Raw genomic sequence first — 24,798 nt, 5'->3', positions numbered from 1 at the left:
CCTAATTATTCCGCTTGACGTCTTAAGTTCAGGCTCCTCAATTAAATAATGAAAGCCGCCGGTGGCTCACGTATCGGCGTCGGCTCGGCTTGTAGGTGCCAAGCTGCGTTCCTTTCATGCAACCGCAGGGACGCGAAGTTGGGGGCCGCCGAGTGCATGCTTTGGGTTTATTCTTTTTGTGTGGTAAAAGACGGGGGGTGCTTCCTCGGGTGCCTTTGTTGCGTTGGTATGCGGTCACCTCGACCTTGGGAATGAGTGCAGAGAGGTGAAAACGGCTCAGGCGCGGGGTCCCCTCTCGGACATCCCGCATGAAGCTATTATGGCTCGCCGAGATTTGGAAGTGGCTCAGTCATTGGACAAGCTGGACGACCCGACGGGAAGTGAAAGGATGCCGTCTCTTAGTGTCGAAAAGGCGCGCGGAGTGGTCGTTGAGGATTTGCAAAGCCGGCGTAAGTGCTGTTCGTTTATGGGTATTTCGCCTTGATGATGCTCTCCTAGGTTTCGAGCAGCTCTTCCCGCCAGACACGCAGCGGGCAGCGGCGTCCCTTAGTCTGGGAAAGGGATTAGCCACGACTCCCTCATTGTGCCGGTCCGCGCGGTGACAAAGGCAGGGCGGGAAGGCGAGGACACTGTAAGATGTTAGCCGCGCGAAGACGGCTCTAAGCGTTCGCCTCTGACCTTTTGGCTGAAGCCCCCGCTCAACGTAATTGTGTGTCTACTCGGCGCGGTCAGTCACTTTAGGTGGCAGATGCCTTGTATTGGCTTGTCGGTTGCAATAACGTGCGTGGAAAACGTACTTTGAGTGCATGAGAGGTAGTGTTGGGTCTCGTGACCACACGTGAGGACATGTGTACGATTGGTTGGTTCTTGTGGCCAATCAATAGTTCGTATTAATCATTTTGAAAGGTGTTTTCGCTCTGTCTTGAACGCCCATTTTGGAGGTATGGTTTTTGGGATCAAAACCGAAGTGTTAGGTTTTGTCCGAGGGCGGTCGAGACGGATCTAGTTCAGTATCGAGCTTAGCCGAACAGGCTGCTGCGGGCAGAGTGACAATGTAAGCGTCATTTTTTCCTGATTTAAATACTTGGAGAATGCAAGTAGTGTAAGTAAGCCTTATATCCAACAATAAAGGCAGTCCTCATCCATCACCTGCTTCAAGCATCGGACGTCGGTTATCGGAGCGACTCTAGATCTTCTTCTCGGCTCGAGAATCAACAGAACTTCATTATTTAGTCTTCATCATTCACGAGAAGATGGAGAGGCGGAATCTACTGTCTTTTGTGCTGGTATGCAACCGAAGTTCATTTATGCGACATCCAATAAAACCTGCGATCGTACGGTGCCGCTTGCAGATATGGCGAATGAAAGTTCGCCAGCTGCTATAAAACCGGGACGGCGAAGATCACACAATGGGAACGCGATAATTTTGGTGGCGCAGAAGTTACACAGAACTACTGATTATGATTTCAACACACGAGTCGGCGAGTGTAGCAACCACTTCTATGCCAGCCCGCGGCGCTGTAGTCAACAGTGATCCAAGGGCGCAGTTTTTGGCTACCATTGACACAAAACGATACTTTTTACTTGTTCGATCGCTTATTCGGCTCGGTATTTGTTTGTAACCATTCGGTGGCAAACAACTTCAGGTTACTGGTGAGGACGGAGTTGTCTTCGTCATTGCTGTGAAATCCAACACAACTCACGCCCGCGTAGTACACGACATGCTCTTGGACGGTGAGGTCATCGAAAAAAACGTCCACCTGTGGGCAGTAGCCCACCATTCCGCGCGCAGCATCGGTGTGCACGCCGTAGCCGGCCACGGTGACTTTCCCTCCGCTGGGTGTATAGAGCCCTGTGCAACAAAACAGGACGTGCTAATATTAGTGGTTGGAAAGAACACCTTTGAATTGGGAGACAATACTTTCAAAGGCGCTGGTAGCAATGTATTTCGGTGGAAAGTCTCGTTTACAATTTATTAAGATGCAATATAGAGTTCTTTCGCACGTTACACGTTTGGTACCATAGCCAGTGCTTTGTTATTCTAAATTAAATTCTTCGACGTAAAGATCAAACACGAACACTAATGACTACAAATAAGTGAAGCCCTGGTAAGGGAAGAAACTGTTCTTTGAACCCACTCCGCACGGTTACTACACACATACGACACATCAGCTGTAGAATACGGATACTATAAGGGCTTAGGATGCAACATTGCTGTTCTCATAGAGCACCCCAGCATGATCGTCAGCAGAAAAGAGCTGAAGCTTTCAAGAAATCAACCAGTCACCTAAGTGAAGGGTGGCGTTGCATCCTGAATGTCTTCACAGAGATATTGGCGCTGCGAGTGAGCTTAGCATTCTTGGCGGTATGAAACCAGACCCGTCCACCGTTTTTCCACACTGTAGTGAGTTCTTGACGCGAATGTCAATCTCGGCACTGATGGTTATACTTTGCAGTGCTTGCACGAAAGGCAACAGTAGAGCATATTAGGGGTAGGTACTCTTCACCATGTTCTGCCAGGAAGCTGAAAATTTTCTTATTTGGGATCGGAAATCATGCAGGAAAAATGATTCATTTGCTCTTCGAGACAGGCAGTGGCGTGTCGTATGGGAGTCCGCATTTCAGAACAATGCTGGCACCAGTGTTGTACATAACGGCATTCCAAGTAACGGCGTTCCTGGAACTAGTTCCTTTTTGGAGGTACGAAGGAACGCCCCCTGTCTATTAAGGGTCGGTGGAACTGTAACGGTAACTCATTACGTTTTCGGAGGAACGGCAGGAACGGCATTTCTTGGGCAAACGCCACATGCCTAGAAATTGGCTGTTTTTGATGCGAAGGTGCGAGTATGAAAATCCACAAGTCAATGCTGTTTTTCTCTTCGGCAATTTCCCCGCCCTTCAGCGGAGCGTGCTGCCTCGAAGGTAAAAGGCAGAAGAATGACTACGCAGTGGGCCGCAGCTTGTGCTTGTTTTCATGCCAGTTGAGTTAACGCAGCGTTCGACGGGTGAAAGCGCAGCCGCGAGAATTATTTTCACCTTGCATCGTTTGTCTAGGAAGGACATGATGCGCGTCTGGCCGATAGATTTGTCCCCTGTCGGGGAAAGGTTTCTAAATCCGAGCGGCGCTGCAGGTACCATGAAACCACCGTACACTACCAGGGGTAATTACCGCATTAGACGCGCGAGCTGCGGGTGCGGTGTTGCCGAGGGAGTTGCTATCGCTGTGAGGTCATTCAAACGGTCACTGGGATTGCACGTTCACCGGGTTACCGGGAATTGTTCGGAATTACAGGTTTAGACCCCTAAAAAGAAAGCGCGAGCTCGTTGTCGCCAGTTACTTAATCCCAATTTTTAAGCTATCATGAATCTCAGACAGTTTATTTATTTATTTTATTTAGGTACCCTCAGGGCCAGAGGCATAAGAGAGGGGAGTGGGTTACAATAGTTACAAACATATTATAAAACACAGCAGAAAAAAAACAATAAACAGAACAAAACCAGGAAAATACAATGTACTTCAATGCTTCCCATTATACAATGTTAGCTAAAGCAGTTTTAAAAAGTTGGTGGTCAGAAATTGTTGCCGTCAGTGCGGGTAGGTGGTTCCATTCTTGTGATGTACGTGGTATGAATGACTGGGAAAAGGAGTTAGTTCTGCAGGACGGCAAGCCGACTTTATGGACATGATTTATGCGAGCTGAAATGTACCGAGGAGGCAGAATGAGTTCGTCGCGTAGATGGCTGTGATGAAAAAGCTTATGAAAAAGACAAAGGCGAAGGATTTTTCTACGAGATGATAAAGAAGGTAACCTGAGGCTGGATTTCATAGTGCTTATACTAGCAGTCCGGTTGTAGTTAGAAAGTATAAAACGAACAGAGTTATTTTGGACCATTTCAAGTGAGTGTGTTAGATTTTCTAAGTTAGGATCCCAAACTGATGCAGCATATTCCAGTTTGGAACGTATAAGCGTTTTGTAAACAGTCAGTTTTAGTGTTGAGGGAGCCTGTGAGAAATTTCGACGTACGTACCCGAGCATGCGATTAGCGTTATTAATTACGTACGCTGTATGCAAGGACCAAGTGAGGTCGTTAGTAATATGTATTCCGAGATATTTGTAAGTGCTGACAGATTCCAAAGGAGCATCGTTCAGATAGTAAGTGGGCAATAAATGGTTAGTTCTAGATACGCGAAGAAACTTGCATTTGCTAGTGTTAGGGTCCATTAATCATGTTTTGCACCACACTGAAATAGCGTTAAGATCGGATTGAAGGGCTTTCAAGATCCTTGATCCAAGGGCTTGAAGATCCTTGAGGGACTCCAGAAAAGACGTTCGTTCGGGGTGAGACGTTATCATTAGCTAAAACAAACTGAGAGCGGTTAAAAAGAAAACATTCAAGCCAAAATAAAAGTTTGCGATCAAGATTAAGATTTTGTAGTTTGTGAAGTAACAACTTGTGACATACTTTATCAAGCGCTTTCGAAAAGTCTAAAAAAATGCAATCAGCGATAGATGAACGATCAAGAATGGTGTTTAGTCCATGGGTGAAAGATGCAAGCTGAGTTTCGCATGAATAATATTTCCTAAAACCGTGTTGGCACTTAGAAAAAAACGAGTTAGATTCGAGAAAACCTGCCAGGTTGGAATATATAATGTGTTCTAATATTTTACAGGGTATGCTGGTTAGCGAGATGGGCCGGTAGTTAGATGGTGAATGTTTGTTACCCGTTTTAAACAGTGCAGTTATCTTTCCAATCTTAAAGTCGATGGGGAGACAGCCTTCATGAAGCGATTGTTCGAATATCTTTGTTAGTATGATTGAACAATAAGAGCTTGTGTTTTTCAAAAATTTCGGACTAATCGTATCACACCCAGGAGACGAGGAAGCCTTTAAAGACTTGATTATACTCTCTACACCAACGTAGTCAATAGTAATAGGAAACATGGGAGGGTAGTTAGGATGGGGGGCAGTCGGAACAGGAACATCTGTTGTTACAGAAAAATTTCTGGAAAAGGCGTCATTCTGTGCGAGAAAAGGCTACCAACGATATAAACACGGAGTTGGCTGCAGTGACCGAGCCATCCAGCGCAGAATTTGCCACCTCATCCCCGCTCGAAGATTTCGTTTCCTGTGGGCAGCAAACCCTACCAGCCGATCTTCACAGGACAAGCTGTCGCGGTAGCTGCTGGTACCAGTTGACTACCCGCTGTCGCAGATGAAGAACTTCGAGGCACTGAACAACCTTTTCTTCAACTACAACCCATCAGTAGCCTCAAGCGCTTCCGTGGAACGGCTTTTCAACATGGCCAAGGAAAAGTTGACGAAAATAATTTCACCAACTTCCCGTAGGGGAACCCTGAGTAGTATACAAAGCAGTCGTGGGGTCGACTCAAGTTTCCATTAGTTTTCAGTTCGATCGCGGCGTTGAGGGAGGACAATTGCGGGGGGGGGGGGGGGGTGGTGGAGGCGGAACGCGCGCGTGCGTCATTTAAACTGCGGAGGTACATTGGCGCCCCCAGCGGAGTATGTAGCGGCTACCGTCGCATCTCTAACCCTAAGCAGCTTTGCATTTTCGGATGCGGAGCCGCAGGTGCTGCGATTAGTTGCGCAATCCTGGAGAGGAGAGGAGCGTCAGAGAGGAGAGGAGGAATGGCTCGCATACTACTCAGGGTTCCCCTACGGGAAGATGACGACGGTGGTTGAACGCGAAGCTATCTCGTGATGGATTCTTTGGTTGGCCAATCCCTACGGGCATCCTGCCACAATCATCATCAGCGGTGCCTGTGCAGACATGCGCAGGGGGGGTGTAGACGCTGCACAACGGCGCCCACACAACGGCGCAGGGAACTGGCTCGACCATAAACTCCTTCGCATCTAAAAACAGGTTCGCCTGTCTGGCTCCAAGATCGAGGTGCAACTCTTGCTGGGTTCAAAAGAGAGACTCTACTTAGTTGCGACTATGCATTTGGGGATTTTTCCCAAATAATTGTTTTCATAATTTTTTCATTTAATGTGCATTTTTTTCTCTTCTGCCATATCCTGTAACTTTGTTTCCAACTTTCTTTCTCCTTGTAGAAGCAAGGAATCACCCGCCACGGTGGCTCAGTGGCTAAGGCGTTGTGCTGCTGTGCATGAGGACGCGGGTTCGATTCCTGGCTGCGGCGGCCGCTTTTCTGATAGAGGCTTAAAATAAAAATGCCCGTGTGTACGAAATTTTGGCGCACAATAGAGATCCCCAGGTGGTTTAAATTAATCCGGAGCCCTCCACTACGACGCGCCTCATCGCTGTCGTTGCGCCCGCGTGTTAAGCCCTACAATTAATCAATCAGAAGCAAGGAATTTGTCATTTCTGTACCACGGAACGCGTTTTCTTGTTTTCTCATTTCTTTTTCTTTATTTTTTGTTGTTTCTGTTTTTTATAAGGCCGCAATTTGTGTCCGACTATGATTTTTATAGTGTGCATGTTTTTTTTACGCGCGCGATTACACTCCGCGTTTTCTTTTTTTTTGATTTTCCCTTATGCGTATTTCTAACCCAGTAACAGATGTGGGCGTCAAGTCCACATATTTGGCTATCTTTGGTTGTTTCCTTTATCTACTACCCCAATTGTGTTCGGCATACTTTGTAATTCTTGTCCGTAGATGTCGTGTGTAACTACGCTGTGGGATTTTTTTTTCTTCTTATCGTCTTCCAACAAATTTGAATTGCAAACCTCACAGTCAATACTTGTTCTGCTGTGTTTCATTACTCGTACATTTGTGCTGTATGATCCGCAAAGCTTCAATTTTGTAACCCCCGTACTAAACTTCCTGCAAAGGGGCCTGTAAGGTATTTTAAATAAACTGTAATATTAAATCAGCGTTCATTGAAGGCCTATGTACTGTTCCTTTCCATGCGGTTTCTAATGCAAGACATTTAATTACATTTCTGCATGTTTACAACTTTCTATTCGCATATTTGAAGCCCAGTAACCTTACTGCGCATTAGTAAGACCGAAGTGGGAAGTGCCATCTGTGTTGCACCTATAATAGACGAGCACCAAAATCGCAGTTTGACATGCCTGGAGTTTGTCCCGTGCTCTCTGAAAAAAATCGTCTGGGAGCGTTTCTTTGGATTCTTTTTATCTCCAAATAAACTGCTGCTGGCGGTGTTCACATTCCTATACGATACGTAGCTCCGTGTGAGTTTAAAATTTCTCACTTTATTTCGCCTCAGGAATCCGACAGATTATTTTAATTCTAAAAATGAGATATGACGTAACGTAACGAGATGTTCCAATGTTGGAAGTGGAACTGGAACGCGTTCCTTCCGCAATAAAAAAACTTGTAACGGGAGCTCGTTTCAAAATTGGCAAGGAATGAGGAACGTGCTTTCGTTCTTGTTTCAGAGGAACGCTGAAACACTGAACACTGAAAACTGGGTGGCACAAGAAGTACGAACTGGGATATGAAAATCGCCGCTCTCTGGCATAGAGACGAACATGGTGGCAGGAGATTCTAGAGATACTGTTGGAACCTCTCCTCTTTGTTGAAGGTGTTTCCTGTCCCGAAATCAACGTTTCCCACTTCATCGTCCGTATAGTACTGTCATCGCGCACAATAAAAAATACAATGTAGAACATAGAAACTAGAAATAAGAAATAGAACAGAAAATGTTTCCGTGCACGCAAGATAACCATGGGTAACAGTAGAAATATCCTGCAAAATCAAATCAAAAGACAAGCTATTCGCACAGTTAATTAAAACACGAAATCTTGAAAAACTACGCACGTATAAAAAATACCGCAATCAGTTAAACCGAGAACTAAAGATGGCAAAACCTGAATATTTTAGTCATCTTTTTGATCGTACTCTCAGCAACAACGCGCCAGATCAAAGGGGACAAACTAAATTGCTTGCTTAACTGCCGGCAACACAGTGGTACTGTTTCCATTGAAAAAGACGGGAAGGTCCTCTGCGGGAAAAAGCTTTCCAACCAGCTTAAACGGTTTTTTATCACTATTGCACAATCGCTGTCTCCAGCACAAATTATTCCTTATGCCTGTATGGCACCAAGCGTCCGAAAAACTTAATGTTACCCACTACTGCATTAGAAGTTATATCCATGTTTTCAAATCTTCGACCAAGTAAATCTAAGGATAACGATGATTTTCAAATTCAACTGTTTAAATTTGTAATAGACCTATTGGCCCCGATATTGACATATATTTACAACCTCGGTGTCGTCCCGAAGCAAATGCTAATTGCAAAGGTTGTTGCAATACATAAAAGTGGTTCTGTCTCTGACTTTTCCAATTATAGACCGGTATCTATCCTACCACTACTACCTAAAGCCCTAGAAAAAATCATTCATTACAGATTGACTAACTTTTTATGCAAGCATTTTCCTCTTTCCCATTGTCAGTGTCGATTTAGAAAACAGCGATTCGCAGAAATGGCATTAACTAAGCAAAAAAAGATCATAATCGACGCTTTTGAAGAAAAACTATTGTGCTGGGTATATAAGTTAATCTATCCACGGCATTTGATTTTATCGACCACTCGCTACTTTTTCAAAAACCCAGTCTTTATGGCGTTAAGGGAATCAGTCTTGCTTTAGTGCAGTCGTACCTGAAGTACCGTAAGCAAGTGGTGTGTTTTAATGAAACTGTGTCTGATGTCGAGTCAATGTTGCCTGGTGTACCACAGGGCAGTATTTTAGGGCCAATCTTGTTTTTGGTATATTTAGATTACATTTTTATAACCCTCTTCCGTTTCGTTTAGTAGCTTACGCTGATGATATGACAATACTTGCCACAGGAAACACAACATCCGAGATATCGTAGTGTGGAAACCAATTTTTGGAATATTTACGTGACTGGTGCATAGACGGCGTCTTAAAGCTAATACAAATAAAACAAAAGGTGTGATATATAGAACAAAGAATAAAGTAGTAACAGGTGATATTGAATTATTTTTTTATATAATGGAAGAATTGAGCAAGTTCAGCCCCAGACGTTGCTGCTTATATTTTGTCCTACGCGTGCTGAAGCGTCTCCCGCACGTGAAGCCTGCGCTGTTTCGATGGCGTGGCGATAGGTATGCGCAGGGCGACGGCGAACGGTTGAAGCGTGCTGGACCCCGGTTGGTGTGGCCTTGTAGAGGGCCAGGTACATCGACGATGAACCGTGCGAACCGAGCCACGTGTAGGGGCAGCGACGGTAGTTGCGGTCCGCCTTTCGGCTGTGGTAGAACAGCGGACGATTGTCGGGGGTTCGCCATACGTCCCTCTTCCTGGACGTCTTGTTTTGTGTTACTATGGGCGGGGCGGCGACAGCATACAGCGGTACAGCAGGGCCTCCTGATGACGTGTTGTAGCTGGGCGGGGTCGACAATCATATTCGGCGGAGGCCATAGCTTGTGGCTCAAGGGGTGTTTCTGAGGCCTTAGACGTTCCCAGTGCATGTTGAACCTTCTCAGGTTGTGTCGGTCAGGGAGGCAACTTAGGGTTGGGCGTTGTTGGTAAAACGTTTCGCAGTTCTTCGCGAATTATGGCGCGGATTTGTTCCCGTAAATAGTCCTTTGCGAATCCTGGGTCGCTGGTGGAGATTGCCAAAAACGGGTTAAGGGGTCGATCGTTCTGCCTCGAGCGCATGTTGAGAATTCATGAATGGCTGTCGGAGGTTTCGAAGGAGTCCAGCGAAGTGATCTTTAACGTCTATCACCACAAAGGGCAACTTCTCCTATGGAATTTCGGTGTCACCTAGCCAGAATTGCAAATTCATGTCGTCAACGCACACTAACATGCCTTCGTTCGCGTGTTGGTGTCGCATCTGCAACAACAGCGCAGATCAATCCTTACGAAAGACAGTTGTGAACGTTTTCAAATATTCCGTTTTTAGGGTGGTTCATGATGTCAGCGAGCGGTCGCGGTTTTAAAGCCAAACCAAGTCCCCGTTCAAGCCGATTCCTAGAGGAAAAAACAATTTCGTCAGGTTTTCTTCGTCACCTGACCGGTTGAAAATGTGGACGCGCTCCAACTTCCCGGGCCGCTCTTCGGTGTCTTCGACAGAATACCGTCTGAATGATGTGGGTTCCCGATGTTGCTAGACGACAACGGGGGGATTGGCTTGGTTTACCATGGTGCTGGTCGCGACGTCTTCCTTTATCACCTTCTCAGTAATTAGACGGAACTAGGGTGGGAGGCTTTGCTGTCAACGGCTGGTACAGGTTGGGTTTGCTTGGCGGCTGGCAGAGGGTTTATGATGCATGTGCTCAGCTCCTCCACTATATATCACGCTGCCAAAAACAACGCAGGTGTCTTGAAGGAAAAAAAAGTTTACTGGAGCAAACTTGTGCTCCCATAACAACTCAAAGAATACCCATGTGGCATGGCACCAGTCAACAAACGGACGTGCGCAGGTGAGAGTCGGCGAATGAAATACCACTGCGGCAGCACAGCCAGCATTTATCTTTCGTCGCGGTTGTTTCTCGAAACATGGAATTGCAATGAGAACTCTGAGGATTAAAGAAGGATATTCTAGGCTAGTGACCTTAGGGCCAAAAACTCACTCAAAGGTATCCAAAGGATTCATGCACTCTTCTTGAAACCTAACACAACCGGGCGCAGGCGGATAGTAAATATAAAACACGAGTATACAAATAGAATACATGGTTCGCGCAATATGTAATCTTCAAGCTAAGCCCTGCCTGTAGAGGAGCTCATCAAACAGAAGGCTGCAGAGTTCCTTTATGCCGTGGTTGTTCGGGGTTGCACAGTGCGAGACTTCAACCCCACTTGCTGCGCGAAGTAGCGGAGTGGATGAAAATTAACGCCTTAGGCACGTACAAAATAAAAACTGTGCGCGTAGTTCCGAACCAAATGTCGAGGGGAAAGGCAAGCGATTTTTTTATCCCAAACAAAAGTGCATCACTTAAAGCCCTGTAACCCGAAACAGGGTTCGCTGATAGCGCACTAGAACGTTCGTAGTCCTAATGTTTATACCTAATCGCCACACGTGTCCCGCCAAGAGAAATGCTTAGAACCATGGCAGTGCGCCGTGGGGCAACACACTTTTACATGCACGTAAAATAAAGAAATATTAAAAAAAATTGTCCCCGCCCAAAACAGCAATATTCTGGGTACTTTCCTATCCCTTTATGCGGGTTTTGAATCCCGCATTGAGAACGACGGAGTTATTAGGACAAGTTATGTAGTATCACGTTTAGAGACTATGCGTTGCCCACTTTTGGCCTACGGAAATTTTAGTGGAACATAAAAAATTCTTTCCCTCCGTTTATTTAGACATTCCTTGCGGTTACCCCAGTATACAAAATGCTTAACTGCTTATGAGCTTGACGACACCTACTCCACAAAAGTCATTTGTGTGTATATTTAACACCTTTGCGCTCAAAGAGAAGGGAGACGGGATGCAACCAATCAATCCAGGAAGATGACCTTCAACTCCGGTCCTTTAACTTCTTCCTCTACACATAGTACCAAATATTCAATAAATTTAAGGAACCGAATTTCACTCCTGAGTTAGGAAAACACATAAACCTAAGAGCACTTTTTGTTCCACCGAGTGGTAGTTGGGCTGAAGAGACTTGCTATCATTACCTACGTTTTAGGTAACACTCAGACACTTGCTAATTGCGATTCTTTCCTTCTGAACATAAATTCGTGTGGTAACTTCAAAGATGCATCTTATTTTTCTAGTAAGGGTTAGACTAAACTAACCACTTGTAGCACCTTTACACATGAATCACATTGCACTATTAGTTGCCTACATTATCCGTTCTTATTGAGAAAGCATATTTTCTTCAAGAGGTTTAGTAGTCATTTTTGAGAAGGCTGCGATTTGCCACGCCATATATTGGGTCATATTTAACTTTATATTTGAAACATATTGTGAATGTTTTTTTTTCTGCAGAAATTTCTTTCTCGTGCAAATAAAAACACAGGCAAAAATGAAGCACCCTGGGAAGCATCTTACCCGTCATTATGCTGAACAGCGTCGTCTTTCCAGCTCCGTTGTGGCCGAGCAGGACGGTGACCTGGTGTCGGTGAATAGTCATGTCGACGCCACTTAGCGCAGCAAAGTTCCCGAAATACTGCGCAAAGTAAGCACAACAAAAAGTCCACTGCAATTTCGCCCTGTAATGTTATCGACCAGCGGAGCTGTAAACAAAGATGTACAAAACCTTCGGTCTTTGAACCACAGCGCTACTTAAACTTCTGTGAATCATTCGCTGACTCTTAGTATCGATAGTCACAATGGCTTTGTGGTCGCCACGATAATCGGTGTTCAGGTACTCGAAGCTGCCGGAACATTCTTGGAAAATGTCCAATCGATGCAGGCATCCCTATAAGTGGTCGGAAGGGCTTATGGCCAGTCTTTCCCTAGCATCTGCACTGGAGCGCACATGTGAGAACCGACCGAAGCAGGCCACAACCGGCACACTCGCGTTCCAATGGCTCGCGCTACAGCGTTTCGCTTCATTGGGCAAAAACGCGGACTAGAAGAGCACCGTGGGACGCTCATGTTCCAATCCCTCGCTCTGGAAGGCTTCGTGCTTCAAAGAAACCAGACATTTTCAGCAAAGATGTATGCCTCTACACTCCAACAGTTCCATCTGCGTGGTCAAACTCTTCAAGGCGCCTTGAACACATACACTGCATGCCTCACCCCTCCCCGCTCTTCACGTTAGTCAAAATGGCCCGGGATTTTCCTCGGTTCGTTGTGGGCAGTCTTTGGCAACTCCCATTGGGGCAGAGCACACCTTCCGTGGTCTCCACGGTTTGCTCAGATGAGATGCCTCTAACACGAAATTGTTATGTGGCTAAGCTCGCAAATGCACTCACCCGGATAGCGTCCACAGAGTGCCCACAGAGCGCCCACCCTCCCAGCTATCGTTCGCAAGAAAGTCTTCACAGCTGTTAACCCTTCGCTAACGCGTTTCATAGCGTTCCTTAAATTTTATAGCGCGCGTACATCCCTGTCACAAACTCGATCGTACGACGCCTGAAAGTACCGTATAAATTTTTCATGTTATTGAACAGCGCATAAATCTCGTTACAGTCGTCCGATTCATTCAGATCAATTCTATTCGCCCCAAGAAAACACTGGAACTCTCTTGAACGAAGCGGCGCTAACGCGAGCATTCGCCGGCTCGGCGGCAAGAAAATACCGCTCCGCCGCTCAACTTTCACGGAAGCTTCGAGTTCTTTCGAAGGGGCTAGTGAGGCTTTGCCAGGGCTAAGGCACGTCGATGATTCTAGAAGGGAGAAAGAGGGAAGTTGTGCGCTCGTCAGTGGCTGGCGCGTTGGGTGTTGTGCCCTCTCTCTCCGCGCTGGCGCGGTTATAAAAAGACTCACGCCGAAGCAGGTTCACTACTTTTGGACGTCCTGATGTGACAACGGTTTCTGCCAGTTTGTGCACCACACCATTGGCGACCCGCGCCCTAGAGGACTCCAAAGTACCCCCGGAACTCGGATCACGGGGATCGTCTCGGACGGCCTGGCCTACGATGAAGCCACGCTTGATAGGTAGCCGTATCGCCTTCGACAGCGGTGCATCGTCCTGCCCCGTCGGTGAATATTGTGGGACTCTGTCTCCAATATGCATCGACCTGTTCGTTGTCTTTTTAGTAAACTGTTCTCTTTTGTAATATCTATTTGTTAACACTCCTGATTGAATAATTGTCCCTAATTTTGAAGTGTTTCCCGCATTTGCATTCGTTATAAGTGACGCCTCGGTTACGTTACATGTCTTCGTGCTTGTATAGTGTTTTGCCTGTCCAAATGTAAGTCTTTCTTTTGTTGTTGGTTCGAGGCTCTGATGCATTCTTACCGCTCTGGTCGGCGAAAGCCGCACATCAGACGGCCACCCCCTTCGTCACCTGTGCCCTGTAGATTCGGTGGGGTTGTTAGCTCGCTTGAGTCGACTCCCCGCATCTTCTAGCAGAGCACCCAAATAAGGAAAGGGTGACAATCCCAAAGATTGAAATCCAAAAATATATTCAGAGTGTTTTGTTCTGTAGCATGAATCAGAAAAGATAAACAGGAAGAAGCACTTGGGGGGCACAGTTTCAGGTAGCGCTTAAAAAGTAAAAAGCAAATCCGGGGGAAACACTAGGCGAGCGCGCAATTGCAAATGGAAGACCGCGCATAGCAATTATAACTAAAAAACGAGCATCCAACAAAAATGTTTCCTGGAGTCTTGGTTGGTTTTCAGCTTCTGCAGAGGCAGTGTAGTAGCTGCATGAGTAGTGACTCTAAAAAAGTAGCTTCAGTGAGTCCGATGCCTATGTTGTAGGTTAGATCTGGCTTAGGACGACGAAACAAGCCGAAAGAAACGGTTTCGGGAAAGAGTATGCTGAAAGGTCCGGCAACATTTTTGCGTAGTACTTTTAGTGAACATATCGTACGCTGATATCGGTTGCGTACAGCTGAGCAAGCGGGGCTGGTGCGCGGTAGAGGCCATTTGCTTTCACCTGGTTCCGTTCCTCCGGTACGGGTGCAGTGGATCAAAAAAATATCCCGAAATTAACTGTGCTTCTGGCCGCAAGCATTGACCGGGGACGGCTGTCATACCAACGTTTGCCGTTTCTTGGGCTTTCAAGCCACCTCGATGGAGCTCCTACACGCGTGGCGCTCCAGATATGGCGAAAATGCTTCAGCAGCTGAGGAGGTTGTCGTTAATTAGTGCTCCCTTCTCTGAAAAAACGTAAGGTTTTTCCACAACAACGATGGCGATTCCACGCACAGAAAAGCCCTGTTTCAGCCGGTCCTTAAGAATTCGAGGTTTCCCTGTGAAAGTTTGCGCGCCCATAGACAACCTTCGCGTAATGAGGAAGCTACACGAAGTAAAGCTAAACTCGAAAATGTTTGCGTGCGTTCAAACGAACGAAAGTACTCAAAAATAAACAACGTTACTCGATTAGGCAGATATGACAGCAGTGTGGTTTGCACGTGTGCGCTGAAGTTTGGACAGCTATGACAAAGGTCAAGACTTAGCCCGCAATTATCTTTGCTCGCCGGTAATATAGGTAACGACCGGTACAATGAGCATTCATTGGTACGACCGCTACTTTATATGCGAGCAGGCCCACTGTGCGGCGGTCGCAGGCCCCACTGCGAGCGAAATGCCTCGTATTTTGTTTTCTTGCACTGCGTCAAAAAACGTTTTAATATCCACCGCGCAGCTAGAAAGTTCAAATCATATACTAAACACCCGCCACACTGACAGCTGGCGCATCCCTCGTTTTCGTACTAACTACAAATTGCCACCATTGCAGCGCAGCCTTCCTATCATTTTAAATAAATATCAACAGCTGCAACATTTTTTATTGAAGGAATGTTGAAATTATTTTTTGCATTTAGTACTTACAATGGTACTTGAATGATGGGTGTTTCTTCAGTTTATTATTTTTTGTAATGTCTCCGTTTTTTTTCTTTTGTACTTTTGTATTCTGGCGCTCAAATTTGAACTATTCTCTGATTTGATTCCTAATTACACTAGTGTATATGTACCTTGTCCTTAGTGGCTGGCTCATGTAATAACTATTGTACAAAACTCCGTTATAGGCTGTGTAAATTCCTGAGGTTGTATCTAATACTTTGTTGAAGTATTGTATGATGATATGATGAAATTTATTGTACTTGCATGCTTTTCCTTCCGTATCCCTCTGTGAATTGACAGTTAGAGAATCGATTGTTCATCAGGTACGAATTTCTGGTAATACTGTATTTTTTTTCGTCTAGCATCGTTTGTCACACTATGTGTTGACTCCTGGACCTCAGTCACGCTGTGAATATCAGATCTATCTAGAAAAAAAATGAATTGAATTGAATTGAATCCTTTTGTACCTTCTGGCTTTATTTTGCGCGCCGACATCTTAATTGATGACAGAGCGCAGCCTGCGCCTCACTCGCCTAAATTCTTCAGGATCCATCGCGCATGTCATCGGTGTAATTGTGAAGTCTTGTGAAGCAGAGCACGGACCGCGAAAATGCACGATGAGCAAACGCTGCGGCGTTAGATACGCCAACTCTCGATTGGGCGCGTACCTTTGTTGCTGCTTCTGAGCTTGTATTTTAGATGAGCGATAAGCGAAAGTTCGCCCTAATATGCTTTGATTGCAGCAACATTTCTGTGCCATCGCTTACTGCTAACATAAAATTGCACACGCATGCACGCACGCACGTTCCCTCGTCTGCGTGTGTCTGTACGGGTGCATGTCTGCATGTGCCTCTTAACCTCTCGAAAGAATTTGGGTTTTCAAAAATTCATTACAATACGATGAATTGTAGTTTCCCCTGTTTTCGCAACAAGGCCTGACGCTTGGAAATGCAAAGCTTTTTTTAGTGATGCAATGCGAACGTATAAAGATACTACGACCATGTGGCCACAGCGGCTCACCTTTTTCAGTCCTCGACACTCTATAACGGCTGGAGCATCTGGCGGAGGCTCGAAGCGCTCGGCGTTCAGCGCAGTCGCTGTCTCATCCTTGCTCAGCTGAACCCGCCATGGCATCCAGTACCAGGGCTGTTCAAGAAAGTAAAAAATTCAACAGCTGAGAGGGGAAGCACGATCAGCAAAGAATGAGGTATCTATGAGAAAACTCACCTGGCCCACGGAAATCATCAAGAAAAGTGCCCTTCCCAAGTTTTCCTGTCCTTACACTTTGCGTCCTTTGAATAAGTGTGGCAAGATGTGGACGTGGCCCAATGCTCTCCTATGATTACATCTGTCATCAAGGAAATCGAATTTTCTATACTTTTCCACTTATTCCGGCCACTGACACGACCACACCTAAAGTACCTGCGGAGGATGTCGCTGTATCCCTTGCCCTGGTCTGGTGAACAACTCCGCATCTGATTCTATTTGTCCCGGCACATGAGCTACGAAATATTTCTTACTATGTCGCCTGTTTACCTGCCCTCCAAATCCATCAAACTTAACCATCTACCTAACCAGTGGCGGTGCTGCGGACTCCAGCCTGTTCCGGCATAGGTCCTAATCAGGCGGCCAGCCATCAAGCCAGAGCCTAGATACCCGCGTCGCTAGGGGGTTAATCACGGCAGCAGTTTGTTACAATTTATTTATGTATTTATTTATTGCAAAATAACCATAAATGCCCTTCATCGAAGGGTGTTACATCGGGTGTGCATCACATCACAATGGTAATACAATAAATGAAAATGTAATTAAAACAAAACACAACACAAGAAGGGTAAAATAAATGGCAGTGCATACCGTAAAAAAAGAAACACTCGCAGAGAACACACAGTCACAAATAGGAACAAAGAAAGGTCTGGGAGCACTATGTTAAAAATTAGCACAACGTCACACGGATGTTTACTAGCGTGTGGAAAGTAATATAAACAATAAAAAGGAAGTCAAAACATACTTTTACAAATCACGCAGTGAAATGGTGTTAGGTTTGTGTGTTTCTGTTTAGAGCATTAGTAAATTTAAAGAGATTGTTTTGATGCGAGGTTTGAATGATGGAGCAGACGCGAGGGAATGACACCTGACGGGTTCGACTTTGTGTGGATGATCACGACGCGGGATGACGGCAGAATGTTCACACGTAAAATCATTATGAAGAGACACATGATAGTAGAGTTTGTGAGATAGTGTCAAAGGAGACGCACAAAGAATATGACTTAAGTCTTCAATCTCAGTGCGATTTTTGATGCTGTTACACTGGTGTAATGTGTATAATTTAAAAAGTTAAAGCGTGCAGCACTGTTTTGCAGGGCTTCCAAATCAGTTTTTAGGTATGGTTCATGAAGATTCCATATGCCTGAAGCCTACTCTATTTTAGGACGTATTAGTGTTGTCTATGCTAAGTTCCGTGAACGCGCAGAAGCATGTTTGAGGTTAGGTTTCAGAAAGCCAAGACAGCGGTTTGCAGATGCAAGAATATGGTTAATGTAATCATCCCACGTCAAATTACTGGGTAGGTGAACGCCGAGGTATTTGCAGGAAGAAACCAGTTCCACACGATTGTTGTTTAAGATGTAAGATTTTCATAGGTGGGGTGCTTGATTAGCAAAAGACAATTTTATTTTGCCAAGAAATATCATGCGTTTCCAGACTTTAAGTCAGATTGGAGAATGCGATGATCCCAGTTAGAATAAATATTACGATATATAACGTAGTCGTCTGCAAATAGCCTGATAATAAACTTAACGGCATCTGGTATATCATTAGTATAAATTAGAAAAAGTAGAGGCACAACAACGCTTCCCTGTGGTACACCAGATGTTACGGGGACTAGAGATGAGTCGTGATTGTAAACTGTTGTAAATTGCAACCTATTAGAAAGACGTTCTGTTACCATGAGGCAAAAAAACGGTCAATTTTCCCTTCAGTAAGATTGTGAAAAAGCCGATATTGAGGGGCAATGTAAAATGTTTTTGAAAAATCTAGGAACATGGCATCTGCTTCCACTCCGGCTTCTATCGGTGACTTTATGTCGTAAATTAAGCCAGTAAGTGGTGTGTCGCAGGAATAGCTTCTGCGAAAATCGTGCTGATGCCTTAATATCAGGTTACGTTCTAGGTATTGAATAATTTGTAATTGTATAATAGGCGCGAAAAATTTATAATCGTGCGTTATAAAGATATGGGTCGATAGATAATGGGTGAGGAACGATCACTTTACTTGAGCGGTGGTATAACCTGGGCCGCTATTTAATATCGGGGTATTACGCCTATTGATAGCGACTTCGAAAACAACACCGACAATAGTGGAAAAATGCTTGGTTCCAGATTTTATGGTTGTCTTATTGAGGCCAGAATTGTCTGAAGAAGATAAAATCTTGAAATTTATGAGGCGAAATTATATTCCAGAGTCAGCAATTAATATTTCAGACATAGAAGAGACATTGCGAGGGACAGTGGCCAATTGTTCACGCGTATTCACGCGTGAATACCGATGAAAATGTAGTACATTTAAGGATTGCTGGTGCTGAGGTGCCATTATTACAACAACAAACATTACACTTTATTTGTTAGGTGCGGAGTACCTTCAGACGGCACAATGCCCATGCGCGCGCATCGCATTTACAATCGCAAAAAATCACACAGGCACCGGCAGGATTCCAACCTGTGTCTGGTACACCAGACAGAATTAGTGCTAGTCGTCTTGCCCATTGGGGTGCGACCGTGATTTAGTGCCCGAGAGTGAAACGGCTTAATCCCTCGCCTGTAATGGTGCGGAGTACCTTAGGACCTCCCATGTCCACCCGCGTCCATCCGTGCACACACCACTATCAAGAAAAAATCAAGCGAAACTATTTTAGCCGTGAGTTGCACTTTCATTTAGGGAATAATCAAGGTGCAACTCGCGGTTCCAATCAAATGACGGTCGTGGCGCAAATCTGATGTGACGCGGGGCAAAACTTGGATGTCATTTCGAGTCACCGTACTCCGCAACCTCGCCATCATCCACAGAGTGGAGATGCTGCCATTTTTATTTACAATTTATTTACTGCCATTCTCCAAAGAGAACATAGCAGGTTGGCACTACAATATACATTTACAAACAACACTTAACGATTTCAGGGTCGTAAATAGCTAATTAATTGGTAAAAATGAAAATCAGAAACTTTGAAGTTCGGAAACAAAAGCAATTAGGCGCACAATACACAAAGGGCTACAAGTAAATGCTAATTTTCATGAAAATAGTAACAATGGTAATTTAACCTAATTCACTATAATTACGCCTATCTACACCAAGTAGAAGTGCACGCTGGTTTTCATGTCACAGAAAGCAACGACATATCAAAGATGCTACCGGACGTCGTTTTCAACTGTTGATCAAAAATCGCACAATTACTCGGCATTAGTCGTGAAATGTGTTAAGAAAATTCAATTCATGGATGGCAACTGAAAAAAAAGAGTATTCAAACCCATCAATGTTACATTGATATTATAATTAGGTATTTCCATGTTTCTGCCGGGTAGTTCATGTTTGAGGATATTCAGCATATTTTGAAACGTCCATTATTTAATAATTATGTATAGTTTATAAGGGAATTTCAAACGTGCCTGCTTCTCACGTGTTTCGATCGTGGGAAGCCCAGAAACAGCTAGGAGGGTAGTGGGTGAATCACCCCGTTTAAATTTATTATGTATGCACCTGATGGCCTTCCTTTGTATCTTTATTATTTTCTTTATGTTAGTCACGGAATGAGGAACCCATACAGTTGCCTGGCGAAAAAGGGTGAGAAGTGTGTTACTGCGTTTATAGTCACGGAATGAGGAACCCATACAGTTGCCTGGCGAAAAAGGGTGAGAAGTGTGTTACTGCGTTTATTAATGGTTTCCTTTTCCTGAATTGAAGCTTTTTCCTGTCCTAAACCCCAAGAGCTTCTCACAGCATTGAACTTCACGTGTATTCTAGGGTGCTTGACAAGTATTTCGGGCTTCACAACTAGTTGATAGAAATGAAAACTCCAGTCTGGCAATATAATTCATCCAATCTCGAAATACCTTCGGCGGAAATATTTTATACCGGCCGTAATACTAGCATTGCCTCTCTAACTAATTTCTGACTAATCTTGCGAGCTACAAATATTTTGTATGGCATGTTGATTGCGCAAAAATCAGCAAAGTGTCAGATTATGAAGAAATAACTTCAGAGAAGCGTGCACCATACCAGCTCTTATTTGAATATGAATATATGCGAAAGCCTCAAAGAGCGAAGCAACTTTTAGTGAAAACATGCCCATCCAATTTTGATTTGATTGTAGGGTTTAACGCACCGACGCAACGCAGGCGATGAGGGGCGCCGTAATGGAGGGCTCCGGATTAATTTTGACCACCTGGGGATCTTTAACGTGCGCCGAAATCTCGTATACACGGGCGTTTTTGCCATCCAATTTTGGGTAAGTTCTCCATGAAAAGGCATTATGACGGATAATATAGGATATTTTATTTCAGTCGTCTCAAACGTATAATGGTAATTTATTGGCCAATTTAATAAATTCACCACTACAGTTTTTTTCCTATTATAAAAGTGATCAAGTCCCTTTCCGTGATAGGTTGGCTTGCTATAATAAGCAACAAGAACACCATGTTCAAGGCTGAGTTATCAAGAATGTCGTGCACAGAAATACAAGAGCAGGAAATACGTTAAAACGGGCGTATTTTAGAGCCTGTCAAATCTGGTGAAACTTTGGTAAAAAGCTGGGGTTCAAGCATCTTCCTAATCTGGCAATGCAGCCTGCTGCTCCACGTAGGCCCACCTTGTACGTTCATACACGCAAACCTCTTGATATTCCGACGTCAGCTTCTTGCACACTAGGACAACCCCGAGAGTAACCTCCTCCTCCGCAGGTCACTACCAATACCCTCGTTCCCACGATTGCCCGAAGCAGGCCACATGTGGGCGCCTCCTACCGACACATTCTCACTGCGCAGAGTTCTGGTGCACACACTCTATCACATTGTCATCCCAATACTCCCATGCGAAGAGTTGGGCCGTGTTCAATTCGCTGCGTGAATACCCGCGGGAATATTTCCCCCTCATTCCTGTCACCAGGCCTAGAGGAGCTCTGGCCGTGATACTAAGAAAAACTGACGGCAAGAACAGTCGCGGTAACCGATTCCCTCTGGCTTCTACCATCCCCACTCTGAGATCTCATAAAATGGGTTCCCTTTTTGTACTGTGGATACAACGATAGCTTGGTAAAACGTATCTTCTCTGGTGAATGAATACATAGAAGTAAGCGTTGCTTCACCTTTTCCAATGCCAACCAAATCATGATTGCCGTACTTTCATTCCTCCCTTGACGATGGCTAATCAAGCCGCCCGATACGGGTATCGAAAAAAAACCTTATACGCTCTGCGCCAACAGCCACACAAACTTTCATACAGAATCTGAGAAACGGCTAAAGGACAGCTGACAACTCGGAAAGTAACAGGAAAAACCGGAGACATGCCAGAAACTCATGCACTGGGTGCTACGAGTCGCCTGGTCGGGCTGGTAATTTAAAAAATACAATAGCAAAACAACTGTGTTCCCGCTTTCAAAGGCGGCCAAATAATCCGATCGAGCGGCACTCCCAGGACCTATCTGTCTCAAGACTCTGAGCAGCCACGTTATAGGGCGCGGAGCGTAAAGGGCTACGTTACTCAAACGTCCTAGAATTATTGGCACAGCCAGAATCATTTTGGGTGGATATTATCGTCCCACATTCCAAAAAATGAAATTGAGAATTTCCGCCATTCCAAACAAATTTTAGGCGTTTTTTCGACTTTAATAAACCTACACCCTTCTTTTCTTTTTAAATTACAGTATATCGCTGTGGTGTCTAAAGGGCATAGGTGGAAAAAAGGGCGAAAGAGAAAACGAACGCGGCAGGTGGCGCTCATAAAATTTCATAGGGTGTTTTTACACCGAAACACGCCTTGGCTACGCCCTTGCATAGTACAGAATGATCGGTTCTACCTCAGCGCATGTTACAGCGACAGCTTTGCTACATCACTTCGCGTAATGTCATTCATAGCGTCTGATGAGCACGAGGACGCGGGTTCGAGGACGCAGGTTCGAGACGAAAAGCAAAAGCTCTGGTGTGTAGGAGATTTCGACGCAGATTAAAGATCCCCAGGTGGTCAAAATTATTCCGGAGCACTCCACTACGGCGCGCCTCATCACCGGCGTTGCGTCGGCGCCTGAAAGCCTACAACCAATCATTGATAGCGTCAAAATAAACGTGACCGTCGGAGGCGCAAGTAGGGCACTGGTGGCGTCATGCCACGTGATCCCTTGCAGAGATGGGTCGCAGCTGATCCCCCTTGGGAACCTCGCCGCTGCGGAACCACATGCTTATGCTAAGGGTTGACTGCTGGTTTGCCGGCACCTGGTCATTCCTCGCGCCCTAAATGGTGCGCCGCCACCGGGGGGCAAGTGTGGCAGCTGTGACCTAACTTTCATAAAACACTGTGTGCACCGCCTCTGAGAAACCGGAGCCAAAGAGATCTTCTAGTTGTAATAACTACATTTACATGCGTTAAGCCTGACCCATTTTATAGCAATGGCATACTGACCAGCAGTGGGAACAGGGGACTCTGAGGAGTGGCCGATGTCCATGGCAGCACGTGGGACAGGTACCAGATGAGGACAACGGCTGCCAGCGCCGTAGCCCCCATGACGCCCCACACTTCCAGGATGGTCACGTTATCGCACCCAAGCGCCTGTTGCGCAACCACGTTCCATCCCGCGTTCACTGCACCAGGGCACCGAGGTTAGGGAACGTCACCAGATAGTGAGTCTTCGTGTGGGCTGGCCTGTGGTGAAACAGCTCTGTCTAGGCAATGAATCTTGCACATTTTACATAACCACCGCAATGCTACGAGAAGAGGTGCCGCAGCTTATACCAAACTGTTATGTACGAATCACATGAATTTTAGAATACGGTAATGCGGTTTAACGTATCAGTACAACGGAAACGCCTTGCCCTTCGGTGCGCTCTGAAGAAGATTGTTGCTAGTTCACTTCTTAATGCAGCTGAGGGAGCTTTGGCTTTAGCCGATAACCGCTGTAGTTCTAGTAGCCGCCGGAACGCAGCGGCTCGATATTGCAGAAATCTCTGCGACCGAATTTCGCCCTTTCACTTTGTGCGAAAACGTGTGCAACTCGCAATATATATTCATTCATTTTCATTCATAAGTTTATTCAAAACAATATTGCAAAACATTGCCTTGGGGGACGTGGCTAAAGGCAAACCAGTTGCCTGACGGAGGCCATGCCACTCTCAGCAGCAGACGGTACGACAAAGCAATAAAACATACAAGAATAATTTACAAGGAAAAGGAGACACTTGCCCACACTCGAACAACTGCACGGGATTTCAATTTTTGTACCAAGCTGTTTATAATTATGGGGTACAGAAGAAACAAAGTAAAATACAAAAACAGAAAAAAATGCAAAACATCGTGAGCAGCGCGTGGTGTTACAAAATAAAATTTCGCTTACAGTTACAATGATAACGTCATATCTATCCTAAAGAAAGGAGTAGCTGTTTAATGAATTTCTTGTATTGTGACGTCGTTGTTCCTGAAATTAAGACTTCCAATATCGCCGGATGTTCGTTCAACACACCGGGTAATTTGTGAGACAGTTTTGTTCACCATAGTTCGTTTTGGACCTTGGCTTCGATAAAAAAGTTTTTCGCAACTCATACGGGCTTTCTTTTATTTGCTATTTAGGTAGAAACAGGCTGTCCGAGCTGTATTGTCGCAATATTTTCATGAACAATTTATACGTCAGTGTTTTCTGGACATCAAGAATTCTGTATTCGGTGTAGCACAGCGTAATGTCCTCAATGAGTTCAATATTTCCTATTACACAGAAAGCTCGATTTTGAAGTGCCTTTAGGAGATCTAAAGTTGTTTTGGTTGCGGTTGACCACACTAATGAACATTAATTCAAGCGGGAGTGTATAAGAGCATGATATATTACGCGTTCTAAACTTGGCGGGAAATAATACCTGAGCTTAATCATTATGCCTACGGCGCGGGAAACATCTACTTTATATGCATCAATATGTGGTAAACATGATAGATTTTCGTGGAATACACCCCCAGAAATCTAATTGTTGATGTGTGTTTTTTTTCGGCACCCTGAAATTGCAGATGTAATCCAATCGGTGTTTGTTTTCCTTTTGATTTGAAAAGCATGTAGTTTGTTTTGCTTCCGTTCAGTTGTAGTGTATTTGCTATTAGCCATGAGAATGAACGGTCTAACCAGGTGTTGGCCTGCCCAAACAAATCGTGAACATTTAGGCCTGAAAAAAACA

The 24,798-nt window shown here is 45.0% G+C and overlaps 1 protein-coding gene across 1 annotated transcript in view; it reads right to left on the bottom strand.

Annotated features, from left to right (window-relative positions):
• The window catches only part of LOC144180061 (phospholipid-transporting ATPase ABCA3-like), a 97,016-nt gene that overhangs the window by 11,476 nt on the left and 60,742 nt on the right, over window positions 1-24,798 (bottom strand). The window contains exons 7-10 of the mRNA XM_077708468.1: window positions 23,048-23,226; window positions 16,403-16,528; window positions 11,975-12,092; window positions 1,704-1,852 (exon numbers count right to left, since the gene is read on the bottom strand). Coding sequence (XP_077564594.1) covers window positions 1,704-1,852; window positions 11,975-12,092; window positions 16,403-16,528; window positions 23,048-23,226 — 572 coding nt within the window. The remainder of the gene's footprint in view (window positions 1-1,703; window positions 1,853-11,974; window positions 12,093-16,402; window positions 16,529-23,047; window positions 23,227-24,798) is intronic.

The sequence above is a fragment of the Haemaphysalis longicornis genome, unplaced genomic scaffold, assembly GCF_048455015.1.
Source record: "Haemaphysalis longicornis isolate Haplotype H1 unplaced genomic scaffold, Haemaphysalis longicornis Haplotype H1 scaffold_4, whole genome shotgun sequence".
NCBI classification, from domain to species: Eukaryota; Metazoa; Arthropoda; class Arachnida; order Ixodida; family Ixodidae; genus Haemaphysalis; species Haemaphysalis longicornis.
Note: the sequence above shows the minus strand (reverse complement) of the source record. Positions and strands in the feature narration are given on the sequence as shown.